The sequence below is a fragment of the Mustela putorius genome, unplaced genomic scaffold (genome assembly GCF_011764305.1).
Source record: "Mustela putorius furo isolate JIRA1106 unplaced genomic scaffold, ASM1176430v1.1 tig00003962_pilon_pilon_pilon, whole genome shotgun sequence".
NCBI lineage: Eukaryota > Metazoa > Chordata > Mammalia > Carnivora > Mustelidae > Mustela > Mustela putorius.
The window spans coordinates 16,022,905-16,038,868 of record NW_025422106.1 but is presented as its reverse complement, the minus strand read 5'-3'; the positions used below and the strand labels follow the sequence as shown (position 1 = coordinate 16,038,868).

At 36.8% G+C, this 15,964-nt stretch overlaps 1 protein-coding gene across 2 annotated transcripts in view; it reads left to right on the top strand.

The window, feature by feature from the left end:
• Window positions 1–15,519, top strand: part of TAF15 (TATA-box binding protein associated factor 15) — a 28,714-nt gene extending 13,195 nt beyond the window's left edge. Inside the window, exons 7-16 of one of the 2 annotated variants that reach the window (XM_045069978.1) lie at window positions 356–377; window positions 7,160–7,194; window positions 7,816–7,848; window positions 9,064–9,173; window positions 10,154–10,283; window positions 12,183–12,275; window positions 12,951–13,032; window positions 13,148–13,236; window positions 13,344–13,869; window positions 15,192–15,519. In XM_045069978.1, coding sequence (XP_044925913.1) covers window positions 356–377; window positions 7,160–7,194; window positions 7,816–7,848; window positions 9,064–9,173; window positions 10,154–10,283; window positions 12,183–12,275; window positions 12,951–13,032; window positions 13,148–13,236; window positions 13,344–13,869; window positions 15,192–15,231 — 1,160 coding nt within the window. In that variant the 3' untranslated portion in view covers window positions 15,232–15,519. Of the gene's footprint in view, window positions 1–355; window positions 477–7,159; window positions 7,195–7,815; window positions 7,849–9,063; window positions 9,174–10,153; window positions 10,284–12,182; window positions 12,276–12,950; window positions 13,033–13,147; window positions 13,237–13,343; window positions 13,870–15,191 lie in introns of both variants that reach the window. The other variant, XM_004747136.3, reaches the window with a different exon arrangement.
• Window positions 15,520–15,964: the final 445 nt, after the last annotated feature.

Here is a 15,964-nt window from a genome sequence, read left to right as displayed (position 1 = left end):
TGAATATGTCCAGTTTGAAAATGCAGTTACTTCTTGTCCATGTTTGATTTACATTTAAGTATTTTTGAGGTGAAGAAATAGAAAAGAAATTTTGGGGGTGAAGAAATTGTAGATTAGGGTTATGCTTTTTATCTAATTATTAAGATGATGTACCTAATATTGTACTGGTAACTCAAACTGTTCTTCATCACCATCACATCAGCTGGTGATATCCATATCACCATTTTGCTGTCTGACTATAACAATGGAATTTGACACATATAATTCTCAAACATATTAAGTTTACTTTACAGGAAGCGTTTATCAGAAATGATAATATTTATTCACATATCTGTTATTTTCTTTTTTCTTGTAGATGACCGTCGTGATGTGAGTAGGTATGGAGAAGATAATAGAGGATATGGCGGGTCACAGGGAGGAGGTAGAGGGCGTGGGGGATATGACAAGGATGGAAGAGGTCCTATGACAGGATCAAGGTAAGTATTATGTATAGGTGCCTACATTTCTTCTCTCTGTCTTTTTTTAATTTAAAAAAAATTTGTTTTACTTAGCTGGTTTGATTCCAGCGTCTGATTTAGTTAAGAGGCTTACGTAGATTATGTTATAGAGAAGGAGGCAGAAATTCAAAATTTCTTTTCAGTCTTAAGATATTGGTTAATTACCGCAGAGTAGGCTATGTTAGCAGTTAGTTTTTGTGGTGTATATTAAACACCAGTGGAGAAAATTCCCCTTTTATGGTTGTGATTAAACCACTTAACTATGTTTTTCCTGCCAGAGCTAGAGAGTCTAAACTCCTTTAAAAGATGACTCTGAGAATCCAAGTATATTATATATAAAACATAAAAGGTAAGTTAATTTTAGATTGGAGTGTAGAGAGGCTATTCCTTAATCTTGAATCCCCTTGGGAAGGGACAATATTAGGAGGCCATAGCAGAGTATATAAAGGTGGGGTTGGCAAATGAGAAAGATTTTATGTAAACTACTTTTGTCTTCTTTCTTAAGTAAATAATTATTGAAATAATTAGTGCAATATCCCCTGTCATTGCATATTTTATTCATACTAAGCTATGGAAAAGATGACTTTTTAATTCAGCTTTTCTTTTCCTCATTGCTATCAGGTTTTGGTACTTAATTTTGGCATATGTTAGGAAAGCTGGTTATAAAATTACTTTTAAATATATCTGTAAATTCAGCACTTTGGCCCTAAAAACAAGAATGAAAAAATAACTGACATTTGTTATCCTCAGTTGAGGTTTGCAGGTTGCAAATTTATGTGTAAAATACACAGTGTTGAAGGATTAATTTGTGTTCCTTGGGAATTGAAATTATTAGTGGCCTGTTAACTGACGCTTAATAACATATCAGTGCCGGTTTGCTCTTTTGCTCCTTAGGGACTGTCTGTCCCCTGAGGTGACCTGAGCAACAGAACTAGTTACATACAGCACTATTACTTCTTTAAGTGAGCCAGGAATTTGATCACTGACTTGTGTTTCTCTGTGTTTAGTGTATGGTACTTTGATATTATGGCAGAATTAAAGCCTAAACATATTTGATGAACTTTTATAACACTGAACATTAAGTCTTTCGATTGATAGCCAAAGTCAGTTTTCAACATTTAAATATATTACTGTATGCTCTTTATTATCAAAGTGAGCAGCCTGCCATCATGTGGATATAAATGAACAATGTAAAGTGACATGGTGCTTACTTTCTACCTAATAGCCTCCTTCCCATCTCAAACAGAATCCCAAACAAAGTAGCTAACAGGTATATTTAATTTTCCAATTAGTATGTTAGATAATTGGCTTTTTTGGAATGCTGTGTTTTATAGTATATCGTAGGTTTGATTTTCTTCATAAGGAAGTTATGTCCAGTACATTATTAATTAGACTATGACAGTGTGTGAGAGTGGTAGAAACCCGCTTTTCAGAAGGACAAGGGAAGAGAAATCTTTAAAAATGTGTTTTCATCTTTAAGAGATGACTCTTAGAGATTTGAAAGGACCTTGAATGAATCTCCTGATAACACAGGGGGGAGCTTTATACCTTAACCATCTTGAGAGTCCCATTTTAAATAGCTTTCATAACCTTCTTGGCATCATATTTCAGTATAATTTATGGTGCAGATACTTGATTTGAACCAAAGTTTTTGATTTTCAGATGTTTTTATTTAGCCTTAGAGCCTTTTCACACGCTATCTTTGTGGAAGCACCTTATATGTTAAGTCAAAATAATACTGATCTGGTTCAAGGTAGGATTGGGGGAGGGGTCTTGCCTAATTGCTATCACACCCTATTCTGCGCATCCCCCCACCCCCGCCCCAGCCAATAAATGGGTTGTTCTCGAAAGGCCTTTTTTAGGAATCCATGTGAATGACGATTCAGTGATTCTGTATATTGGATTGGTAAATTTTTTATGTGAAAGGCCAAGTTGTAAATATTTTAGGCTTTTTGGGCCATATGATTTCTTTTATAACTGCTCATCTCTGCCCTTGTAGCACCAAAGCAGCCATAGACAATATATAAGTAAACATGGTTGTGTTCCAGTAAAACTTCATTTATGGGTATGGAAATTTAAAGTTCAGATAATTTTCATGTGTCACAATATCCTATTCAAGATGTGCTCTTTAGCTTATTTAAGGGGTAAAGTATTTTGAATTAGAGTAAAAATGCCTCGTTTTAGGACTTTTAACACTTGTTTACATTTAAGTACCAAAAATATCCAGACATTTTTTGTTAGTTTTCATCAGCACTCCCATTTGTGTTTCTGATCATCTTACTTAAAAAAATTATATCAAGGTTGAAAATACAATGCTTTCAGGGCTGTTTGAAGAATATCTGGCATTAGTTAGATTTTTATTTAAAGAAGGGGCTTAGTTTGTGGGTGAGGGTGGGAGACGTGGTAAAGGATGGGACATTTTTAGACTCAAGATGTGTAATTGCTTGGCTGGAGGAAGAATATAGACCAAAAGGAAGTGCTGATTTTACAAATATGGAAGAAAAATGTGTGAAAATTGTAGGGACTATAGGAACCAATGTTTTTCTTTGAAAAAGCAGTTGTAGCAAAGATTGAATTTCTAATTGTCATCTAAAATTGATAACTAACCTCCTAGTGGGTTAGAAGTTTAAGGCTGTAAGTTCTCTCTGTTTTTAACTTCAGCATTGTGATGAGTGCATGACAAAATTGCCAGAACTTTATAGATAACTGTTATTTTTCATGATTAAGGCATCAAGTTACAGAGCTTTTTCAAGGCTGTAATATCTGGAGCCTAAAAAAGTCATTCTGAATTTTGACTGTCTTAGAAGAGTTTTTGACTAGTTCCATTTTAATTGTGCATATGTTTTGGTAATAGTCTAGAATAGCACTGCCCAGTAGAAATGTAACATGGGTCACAAATGTGAGCCACATGTGTAATTTTAAATTTTGTAGTAGGCGCATTAAAAGAACATAGGCAGGTAGGAGTGCCTGGGTGGCACAGTTTATTGGGTGTCTGCCTTTGGCTCAGATCATGGTCCCAGGGACCTGCATCAGGTTCCCTGCTTGGCAGGAAGCCTGCTTCTCCCTTTGCCTCTGCCTGCTGCCTCCCCTGCTTGTGCGCACGCACTCTCTCTCTCTTTCTCTGTCAGATGAATAAATTAAAAAATCCTAAAAACATAGGTAAAATTAATTTTAATAATACATTTTACTTATTCTAATATACCCCCTGTATTTTATCATATAATCATTATAAAATTACTGAAGTATTGTATATTGCCTTTTTCATACTAAGACTTTGAAATCTTTTTTTTTTCTTTTTGTATTTTGACTACATCTTAATTTAGATTGTCCACATTTCAAAGGGTCAACAGCCGCATTTGGCTAGTGAATACTGCATTGGACAGGTAGCTCTATAATGAGAGGTTCTTGGCTTCTTGAAATGTGGGTAAATGTTGAATCCAGAGAGCTTTTTACCACACGTACAAGACATGGGAGGAAATAAGACATAAATACAGCTACTGTTGAGAATGATATTTAAATCCATTGAGTCATTTACATTTGGAATTAATGTTAGTCTTCTTCACATCCAAAAAATTGTAATTTGGATTTACTCTGAAAATGCAAGCATAGCACATGCTATTTGTTTTTTTAACTAATCTTTTCTAATTTTTAGGTAAGTCTCTTTTTCTCTCTAGATAATGGATTTTCTGAAACAAAGGTTCCTGTATTATCCTTTTACTACTTGGCAATTTAAGTCTTTGAATAGATATATTTAGATTTTCTTTTAAATTGAAAGATTCAGAGTAGAGATTCTGTCTGAAGAACTTTTTCTTGGCAAACACCTGAAATTAAATGACCATCAAATTAAATGACTCTCTTCTCCTCTACATATGTGATACTGTAACAATGAAAGAACCCTCAGTCTACCTTAGGGTAGGCTGCTTATTGTGGTTTTGAACTTGGGATAATTTCTGTAGTTGAGTCAAGAATATATAGTTGGTTTTCTTACGCAGGTGACAGCCATACAGTGGAGGATGTTAATCTCTAAATACCTCTACTACTACACCTTCAGATGTCCTTACTTCTGGAATTCCTTTGTGTACTGGAATTCTTTTGTGTACAAGTTTGCTGCTTTTTCTGGAAGACATTGTTGTGGCAACGTCTTGACCCAGATGTTCCCATATCTTCATTGACTTAATTGGCTAGTGAAGCCTCAGTTTGGCTTATGGAAAAAGGACTTGTAACCTGACTACAGGTTTGAGAGATTCTTAACCACAGACCCATCTTTTGTTAAATACTTAATATTGACTACTACTTGAGTTTATTTAGTGTATTTAATATAATAAATTTGCTTATAAGGGATTATAATTACAAGTTAATATGGAATTTCTTAATAAGAGAAGAGAAAAAGTTTGAAGCATTTGAATTTGAAAGAAAGCTTCACCTACAATCCTAGGATTGTAGATCATCTAGACTGGTGCTTCTCAATCTTTATATATGAATTCCTTGGTTATCTTATTAAAATGCAGATTCTGATTTCGTAGATGAGAGGTGAGGCCTACTTTCCTGGATCCTGCTTTTCTGAGATGCTCTCAGGCTCTGCCTGGACCACCCTTTGAGTAGCAGGGACGTATACCCTTACTTTGTGAAGGAGGAAACTGAAGCCTAGGGAGAATTACTGACATGTCCAAATTTTCAAGATTGATTAGCAGTAGTAAAGACTACCCTGAGTCTCTTAGTTTGAAGGCTAGTACTTTTTCAAATGCACTGTGATGTTTACGTGTTTATGGCCATTGTGTTGAAATCTTCAGCTGCCATATTTTCAAAGGAAATGCTCAACGAAGGTGATTTAAGTTAAAATGTCATTATATGGAGAAAGAGGAAATAACAAACCTACTTAAATATTATTTGTTTTATATTGCACTTTTATTTTGCAGTGGTATGTCCTTATTGTTCAAAGTTATATTGATGGGCATAGTAGAAAATACAGGAATTAGCTGATGTATGTAGTTGGGTATTTCTCTCCACTGTGGCCAGATAAACAGTTCGGTACTTTGTTTAAGATGACAGCAAAATAAGAGGTATCTTTTCCAGCACTTACTTACAAAAATTTCCCATTTAAAGAATCTACTTTATCCTGCGGACTTTAACCTCCTGACAGAATTGTGGGCTTAATATTTTCACTGGTTCTTTCCTCTTTTTTTTTTTGAGTTCTTGTGGACATCTTTGAAGAAACCTAAGATATCTTGGTTTCTAATAAGATTTTTAGCAGGTTAATCTCAAGAACTATGTTGGCTTTCCTTAAAAGAGTTAAGCAGTGATATACAGGTCAATTAGAAGTGTAGGAAGGGCTTGGTTCTGAAAGAAGGATCTTAGAGACTCAATAGGAGACTATATGTATATAAAGGACCTGAGCACTGTTTTGTCTGCATAGTCTTGAAATAGCCTTATTCTCCTTAGAGTCTTCCTGGAAATTAAATAAAATTAATAACAAATTAAGGTGCTTGTGTCTATACCTAAACTGGTTGCATGGGGAGATTTTATATCAAGGTAGTAGAATAGACTTAGAAAAGAAGACTGCTTTCTCATTTAGTTAGAGCATTTTTTCTCAGGACATTTCAGAAGCCATCTAGAGGCTGGAGGGGCAATGTTACCATTACAGGAAAGTCTCTTAAGCATTGGAGAGACCTTAGTGTGTTGGATTCTTGGATGATAGTAGATGATGATTAATGGTAGTAGCATACTAGATGTCACCATCTGAAAACTGGTTGTTTTTATTTGCATGACAGTTTGTAAATCTTAGTGGCTTCCTTAGTTCACGCAAGAGAGACAAACTTTTAATGTATGAGATTTCAACAATTTGTTGATGAGAGAGATCTCAGATTTCTTATGTGGCTTTTATGCATACAAGGACCATTGACTTACCTGTCAGTGGAAATTTGCCAGGTAGTCATTTTCTTGAGGGCAGCTGTGATACTGGAGTGTGTTTCATTCTGTTCTGTTGCATGGTCTACTGATCGGTGTACAGAGCATTTGGCAGCATGAATCTCAGTAGCTCTGATATGAAGAGATCTCGTATATTATAGTGGGAATAGAGTAGGAGTTATGCTCTCTTTTAGTGCTCATTTTCTCAGATTTCTGAATGATTCGAGATTAAGACTACTTTCAGGCTCACTTTCGTGTATATTTATACCTCACTTTTTTTCTTCATCTCATAAAACCCACAATTTGGTATCATAATAGAATATACTACTGAAGTTTTTGCCTCCCATTCCACTATCAGAATCTTAGTCCTTTTTCTTTTTCCTCATATTTAAAAAAATAATCCCCCTTGGAAAGAATATTTGCTCCAGTTTAGCATTCTTCATTCTGTGCCTCCAGCTTTTAAGTTATGGTATGAATAGTATCCCTTTGGCTTGGGGTTGGGAAGATTTTAAAATAAGAGTATATGAGATACATTCTGTAGTAAGCTTGAAAAGGCAACGTTGTGGAAATAGATCCTTGGGAAGACACTGAGGTGGAAACAACATTTTGGAGTCTATGAAATGGAATTTACTGAAAAGTTAGAGGTGCTACTGTTTCCCTAGGCACTCTACTTGTGACAGTTAAGTGTAGATTGAGCCCAGGGCTCAGCACATTAGAGACTTAAGGAAGAAATCATTTCTTCAATTTTTCCTCTGCAGTGGTGGTGACCGCGGTGGCTTCAAAAATTTTGGTGGTAAGTGCTGAGTATCCCAAAATGTTTCAGTGGAAATGCTATATAAATCTAAAAGCCACCAATATCCCGCAGACGCAGTTCTAAGCCCTTTCTTACTCTGTTGAGGCTGGTGTGTGTTGTGTGCTTTTAAAAAAAAATTATATGTATATATATACATAAATATATCAAAGAGAACATTAAAAAGCCAAAGTTGATCTCAAACAGTCCAATGGGTTTCTACACAGTGAATTTGCATGAAAGAGTCTGTGGTGACCGTTGAATGAGACTTTCACTGGATTTGACAATACATTTATTAATAAAGGCAGCTGACATGGTGTTGTTAAATTATTAGGGTTTTCCAATCAGCCTTCACAACCAGAGCTTAACAAAAGTGATACTAGCATAATGCCAAAGTGGCGGGTACCGTCTGGGACAAATTGGAAATAATTGACTTTCATCTTGATTTCTAAACTTAGTAAAACTTAATTTATATATTTACTTTGTAAATCTGTGATGGTTGACTTTCAAGGATTTTGGAAGTATTGACTTTCATGCCTTGGTTTTTATTACTATTTTTTCGTGATTTCTAATGAGTTGCCTTAAATAGCTTTTTCTTTTTCTTTTTCTTTTCTTTTCCCTTAGGTCACAGGGATTATGGACCCAGACCAGATGCTGGTAAGGTTTATGGTAGTTTGTGACTTTGCCATTAAGAGAATGTTAGTTTTCCAATTTTTCAAGAAAAAAGTGTCTGTGTTGGAGGAGTTAGGGCAGGAGGAAGATTTAATTTGATAGTGTTTCCAGAATTAGGGAGCTTCACTTCTAAAAACATAGAAAGAAAAATTCAGGAAAATTGGAAAGTGTCCTGGGGAAAATTGCTATTTGTGGTTTCCTATGCTCTGCTTTTTCTTTTATGAAGAAATACTCAATCTTGTATTCTAATTAACATTACTTATTTATATACTACAGATCAAATTTGAGAGAGTTGGTACCATTGGGAATTTGAAGTAGAAAAACTGTTTAAGAAAATATTACATCAGATTGGTAGTCTGCTTAGTGGGCCTAAGAAACCTGAATTCATACATGGGGAGAATTATCTTACTCTGGGCAGAGGTCACTGATTTCGTGTGGCTTTTATTTTTAAATGAAATTCAAAGCTATCTGGAGCCTTTTGGAAGTTATAATTTAAATACTAAAAATCTATTTTAGGCAAAAAATGTTAATTTTAATACGTATTGAAATCAGACTTTGATTTTTATTAAGATGCCAAAATATTCTATATGGATGGCAATTTCTGAATTATCTCTTGAAGGACTGAATTTTTGTACATCTTTCTTACTTTGTTGTACTAATCCAAAAGTGTGCATGTAAAGTAAGGTGTCTGACAAGGTGCCCTTACCCTCTTACAGGGCTTATTGCAATGATTGGGAAACCAGTAGTTGTGCTTGGCTTGCTTGGAGGTCCAGAGTGTCAGATTTGGGGAATTTTCTACTTGGAGAGCCTTAGAAGTATTGATTAGCCATAAAGTGTTAAAGCTCTCCAAAGAAAGGAGTGCTAATTAATACTGACTGTCTTCATCTATTCATGAGCTTCAGCCCTTATCTGAATGTAAAGAGTAAGATTTCTAAGATCTCCTTTAATTGGTCTGTATTTCACATAGTGTGGACTTGATCCACTTTAAATGAAGTTTGGTTGTCAGGATTGATCTACTACCAGATAACTATGGTGACCACTTCGCATGTTGATAGAAGATTTTTTGTATATTGGTCCTTTTTTCTTTTGGTCATAGAAGTAGTTGAATATTGGACAATAAATTATTACTCTTGATTACTGAACAGGATGTAGTTAAGATCAAGGAATATGTATAATTAACCGTAATTTTTTTCCCCTTAGATTCAGAATCTGATAATTCAGATAACAACACAATCTTTGTGCAAGGACTTGGGGAGGGTGTGTCTACAGATCAAGTGGGGGAGTTCTTTAAACAAATAGGAATTATCAAGGTGAGTAGAAAGTATGGCTTATGTTGAAAATCTCATAATTATTAACATACTCTAGTTACACTACATAGATTACGTAAGATTATGTCTCTTAAAATTCCCTGATACACATGCCCAACCATGTCTGTAGGCCTTTTGCTAAATTTGCTAAATACACGAAAATTTTATTCCTTGCTTGTTTATCTTCCCACAGCCTTCTACTTTAACTTTCAGTCTTGGGCTTTAGAAATAGTCTCTGCCTAGCTCCTAAAAATTGTGAGAACCAAACGAGGTTGTGAGAACATTTTAGTAGATTCCAAAAGGCCATTATATGCAGACTGTATTACATATTAGCCCAGTACATGATGCTCTGTTTCATAACTGTATTGTTTATTGTATACTTAATGTGTCTCATGCACCATTTGTTTCATGCATATATTTCTTCTCTCTTTAACTTAGAAAGCAGCAGTTAGTGTTAGTAGATTGTAGCATTTGCCTGAAATCAGTTTGCATTTGTCCTTGTTTTGATGTCTGTGGAATTACTCATTTACCCATGACATGTAAAAAATTCACACCATTCTGAAGAGTAAACGTTCTTATTTATCTTCCACTCCCATCCCAGCGAGCTGCAGGGTGTATCCCTTAGCAGTAATCTGTAAATTTGCCTGGTGTACATTCTTCCTGACTCTTTTTTTTGTGTTTTACAAGGTATATATTTATATGAAGCATTATCTACATTTTTTTTGTGGGTTTAAAGAAATTACACATAGATAAAACAGTATACATTACAATACAATATACATAAAGTATCATTTTCATAGCGTGGGTTTTACTTAGTATATCTTAAGAGAGTTTCCTTTTCAGAACCTAAAAATAACTTAATTTTTATATTAGGTACGTACTGTTTATAGTATGGATATGTGAATTCCTTTAAAAAATCTTAATTTTTATGGTTTATGATCACTTTTTTTAAAAAAGCTATTACAATCTTGTTTGTTCCTCAGACAAATAAGAAGACGGGAAAACCAATGATCAATCTGTATACAGACAAGGACACAGGGAAGCCAAAAGGAGAGGCAACAGTGTCATTTGATGACCCTCCTTCAGCTAAGGCAGCCATTGACTGGTTTGATGGTATATCTTACTCATACTGTTTCAGTATGCAGTTTGGATAAATGTTTTCTAGTCTTAAAGTCAAAATATATTCTGGTAGACTGGTTATTTTTGTGTTTACTTTTGTGGATATTTTATTAAAAATAAAGGCCAAAATTTTTACATACCTTCAGAAATGAGGGAGATGAGCTCTCTCCTTGTTTGTCTCCAATATTTCCTTATTATTCTACCTTGTGCTTAAAGCCACTCTGATGGAGATTTAGAGGGTTGGCATGCTTAACTGTCTTCTTTGTAAATTTAGATTAATTTCCCTTCAGATACGAAGTTAATACATATTTGGAATAAATATTAAGACTTTTTTCCCCTGAAAACAAGAAAATGTGGGAAAGTAGAAGAAAACAGTAAAGCATCCATAGTACTCTACTCAGAAATAATCATTGATAATATTTTTTATTAAATTTAATTTCACTCTTCTAAGAGCATTTTTAAAAGTTTGTCATTATACTCCAAATGTAATTTTGTCTCATGCTTTTTTCACTTAACATTTTAACAGTCATTTCCCCATGTTATTAGAAATCATTGTTTTGTACTTTAATAAAAACCAACACTTACTGCATGTTTACTATGGTTCACAGGCTAGACATAGTTCTAGAAGATGCATATCCATTAATTCAGTTTGATCCTCACAGTAACCCTATGAGACATACACCCTATTATTACTATTTTTAGATGTTGAAACTGAGGCAGAGAGAAGCTGTATAATTTCTAGGATCATAGCATAACTGGCACAGTCAGGATTCAAACTCAGGCAGTCTGCATCCACAGTCTCTAAAGGACTTAACCGTGCTAGATTAGATAGATAGATACCTGAGGTCCCTTCTTGTTCTGAGATTATTGTACCTCCATCCTTTAAAATTTAATTGCATTTCTTCTGCAGAAATGAGATTGTGATACTCTGTCCTCACCTTCATATTCTTTCCTTTTTTCTTTAATCTTTCCGGCTTTATCATTGCTCTGAAGGCTAGATCCATTCTTCCTCACTTTTCTGTGTTTTTCATAGTTTGATAAATTAAAAAGCAATCTCTTTTGCTCATATGTTCAAAAGTAATTGTGCTTTTTTTGCCCACTGCATATGAGCCCCTTAAACCTAACTCAGTAGTTCAGGTCATTCTATAGCTTTGAAAATACTGATCCATGAGTGGCTTCCTAGGCCCTACTGTGTGATACTCTGGAACGTTGCTGGCCATAATAATAGGGGCTTTGATTAGGGAGCTGAGTCCCTTGGAATTGTGATCATTTTATGAATCTTCTTGTTTAATGTAAAGTAAAAAGATTAATTTCTGTCTCTAAGGCCCTGGGCTGCAGAATATAGGTGTGCGTGCATATGTGTAAGTAATCACATATGCTTTCATTTTCTGGCATGTATTACTTTTAAAGATACTACTTGCATATAGTAAAAGTTTCAAACTGTACCAGAAGTGGAGAGAAAAAATGAACTTTCTTTCTACCTTTGACCCCCAGTGATCTCTTTTCCCCTCCTGAGAGTTGAGCATAATCGGTGGTGTCTATATAGCACGTATGTGCATGTAAAGGCACACATTCAGTTCCTGTATACAGCCGAAGTGGTGACATACTATACGTATAGTGCTGCACTTCACTCTTCCATTTACAAATACTGGATGTTGGGGTTCTTGCTTAGTAAGAAGTAACTGTTCCAGTGACAGATCTGCTCTATTCAGTAGATTCCATCATGTTTGAGTGCTGTTACCTTGAACACTGGGAACATTGTTGTGTTTGAATTTGTGTGAGGATATCAATTATTTCTCTAAAACTAAAAATTTCCAAGGTAGTTTTATATTTTTGTTGAGACGTAGAGATGTGGAGTAGCATTTCTTCAAGACTCTTCTTTTTTCATCTTAGGAAAAGAATTCCATGGCAACATCATTAAAGTGTCTTTTGCTACCAGAAGACCTGAATTCATGAGAGGAGGTGGAAGTGGAGGTGGGCGACGAGGTAAGACACTTGTTGCTCACAGGCCTGGATATTGTACCAAGGGTTTGAAATTTGAGTCCATGTTCTGTCTCTTTTGTGTATACTACTACCTCTTTGTCCCCCTAGGTTTTTTTCCTTCTGTCTTAAAGCGAGAGTGGGTACTGAAAGGAGATTGGGTAAATAGGGTGTCATAATAGTTAAGAAAATAGTTGGAAGAAAGTTCTGAAAATCCCTTTGGGAAGCTTTGTGGCTGTTTGTTATTCACCTGGAGATCAGTAGGTGATTGTTTAAATGATACCTAATTAGGTAATCTGACCAGTTTGTAAGTTCCCTGATACAGTTGTTGCCACCTTGTTCATTTCTACTGTGTTTAATTCCTTAAATTTAAAACATGTCTTCCTACCTTTATCACTGAGATTCTCAAACTAAGGAGAGTATTATAATAGAAAGTGGACTTTGAAGTTTTTTTAGGGCATTATTTGCACTGTAATAGGTACCTGGGGTCTTTTCCCACATTTCTTGAATTTACTAAGTAAAGCTTCAAATGAAAGAATCAGAGTTCTACCCTAGGGCTTAATTTTGGGGGCAGCCACCCAGTTATTGATGGTTACTTGCTCTTAATTCTTTCATCTGGTGCTTTTCCTCTGCCAGTAAAGTTGGTTGCTGATTTTTCTCTCCCACCCTTCTTTACCCTAGGCCGTGGAGGATATAGAGGTCGTGGAGGCTTTCAGGGGAGAGGTGGAGACCCCAAAAGTGGGGACTGGGTTTGCCCTAATCCGTAAGTATACTATTTACTCTGGCAGTAGCAGAGTTGGGATTGGGTTGGAGGATGCAAGAGGGGGTTCTGATTCAATTGGAAACTATTGAACATTTTTATTTTCCCCCTCTCTCAGATCGTGTGGAAATATGAACTTTGCTCGAAGGAATTCCTGCAACCAGTGTAATGAGCCCAGACCAGAGGACTCTCGTCCCTCGGGAGGAGGTGGGTTGCTTTTTGATAGCATCTGCATGGCATTTATCTTCTGACTAGCATTAGGGGTGGTTTACATTATCCTGTTGGCCTCACTGGTTTGCATCTCTACTTTGCAGACTTCCGGGGAAGAGGCTATGGTGGAGAGAGGGGCTATAGAGGCCGTGGGGGCAGAGGCGGAGACCGAGGCGGCTATGGAGGAGACAGGAGCGGCGGCGGCTATGGAGGAGACAGAAGTGGCGGCGGCGGCTATGGAGGAGATAGAAGTGGGGGCGGCTATGGTGGAGACAGAAGTGGGGGTGGCTATGGTGGGGACCGAGGAGGTGGTTACGGTGGGGACCGAGGTGGCGGCTATGGAGGAGATCGAGGCGGCGGTTACGGTGGAGACCGAGGAGGAGGCTACGGTGGAGACCGAGGAGGCGGTTATGGAGGAGACCGAGGCGGCGGCTATGGGGGAGACCGAGGTGGCGGCTACGGTGGAGACCGAGGCGGCTATGGAGGAGACCGCAGTGGGGGGGGCTATGGAGGAGACCGCGGTGGCGGCGGGGGCTACGGTGGAGACCGAAGTGGCGGCTATGGAGGTGACCGGAGTGGGGGCGGCTATGGAGGAGACCGAGGCGGCTATGGAGGCAAAATGGGAGGAAGGTGAGTATTAGAATGTACTTGTTAACCTTTTAATCTCACTGCTTTTAGGGTTTTTGTCACATTTTCTTAAGGTTCAGTTTTTTGGAACTCGAATTTTTCATTGGAAACTCTCAGTGAGAATGGAGAAGATTCTTTTAGTTTCTTGTTTAGAAATTTCTAAAACTCGTTTTGTTTCGGAAATTCTGTTTCACAGATCTTTATATTGGTGTGTGTGTATTGTGCTATTTTTCCTCATGGCTAAAGATAATTGAGAGTGAGATATAATTTGAAATTGTATGTAAATTGTATGTAAATCAGAGGTTCTTAATCTAAGTGAAGGAGAGTACACCTTTCAGAGGGGTGTGTTTTCTGAAATCCTGTGTGTTGTGTCACCTTGTAGTTGTTTCTCTGGAGATTCTGGTAATACCTTTTCCAGATGAAAATCGCTGATGGTATTGACAGGAGTGTGTTGTGCATGTGAATGGTGTAGAGGCAGAAAAAGTTGAATCTCCAGTGATGGTGAAAGAACTTCAGTTATTACACTAAGTATCTGTATGCTAGAGGCAGTATAGAGTAGTGAGAATTAGTAGAGCATGTGGTTAAGAGCATGGAGTTTCAGAGGCAAGACTTTTCTGGGTTCAAATTCTGGCTCCATAGTTTACTTAACTCTGTGACTTTAGGCAAGTTACTTTGGAGCATCAGTGTTCTCATCTATAAAATGGGGCCAGTAATACCTCCTTCGTGGAGTTGTATTAGATTACTATGCTATAACAGTTCTTGGCCCATGGTAAACACTCTATAATTAACTTAGTAATTACTATCTTTTGAACCCTTCTTACTGTGTGGCAAATCCTGTTGAAGTGTCTGTCTTCTTTAGTTCTAGTTCTTTTTGCAACCCCGTGAGGTAGATGTATTTCCCATTTTATGGAATAAGAAACACTGAGTAACTTTTCCAAGGTCACACAGTAAGTGGCAGACCCAGAATTCTTACATTAAAATGTTTGCTTGCCTAATTCTGTTATGTCACTCTTCCGTTTAGAGAACTGGAATTGGCACAGTCTCTGACTCCCTGAAACACCACAGTGCTTTGGAATCCTTATTCTAGAAGGGAAGTTTTTAAGAGAATGATAGCAAAAAACTTCTAGGAATTCTGTGGGTCTTAAAGCTGATAAATTAGACGTTTATTAAGCACCTTCCAAGAGTAGAGAAATAAATTAGGTATGGTGTCATTGTTACAGAAATTGACAAATTGACACCAGTTACCAGCACCCTGAGGAAGTGTATGATGCTCCCCCTTGGTACAAAATTAGAATTTAGTCTGGCTCTTTATTTTTCATTCCTAGAAACGACTACAGAAATGATCAGCGCAACCGACCATACTGATGACTGTTTTGAATGTTCCTTTGTCTCTGACATGATCCATAGTGAAATTGCCAGAGTTTTGCCTGCTGCTTTCCTCGTGGCCTCTTCTTGGGTAGTGAAATTAAGTGACATTTGGATTTTTATTTGGGTGGGAGGGCTGGGACAGTTTTTCTTTTAGAAATGTCCATTAAAATTTCCCCATTTAGTTTCCAACCTCCTTTCCAACCCTTGAAGCTAAGTGCGTTGTAAAATATTGCCAAAATGGAAAGTGTTTTGTATTACTGCAATAAAGGCTGCTTGTTTTGTGGACTTTTGTACATTAGTGCATTGTTCTGTCACACTCAGGATTCAGTTACAACAGACTCTAACCCTAAAGAATTAAGAAATGCATTGTTTCATGAACTGAAAATGTTACTTTCAACAATACTGAGCTCCTACTCTGTTTAGAATAGTAGTTTGCAAGAATGAGTGCATGTCAGAATTACCTGAGGAGGTTTTCAAAATTAGAGATTCCTAGACCTCACCTTAGGTCTAATTCATCAGAACTTGTTAAGTGTGGGCAGCTAGGCCTAGGAATCTATATCAGGCTCACCAGTTGGTTTTGACACAGTCGGTTTAATTGCAGTTTACAGTTGTGAACCATTTTTTTAGGCAGTGTTCTAGATGCTAGGAATGTGAAGTCTAAGGGCAAATTAGGAAGAGTAAGGATTTGACAAGCCAGGGTCCAGACACCAGTGTGCACGGTATGTTAAAG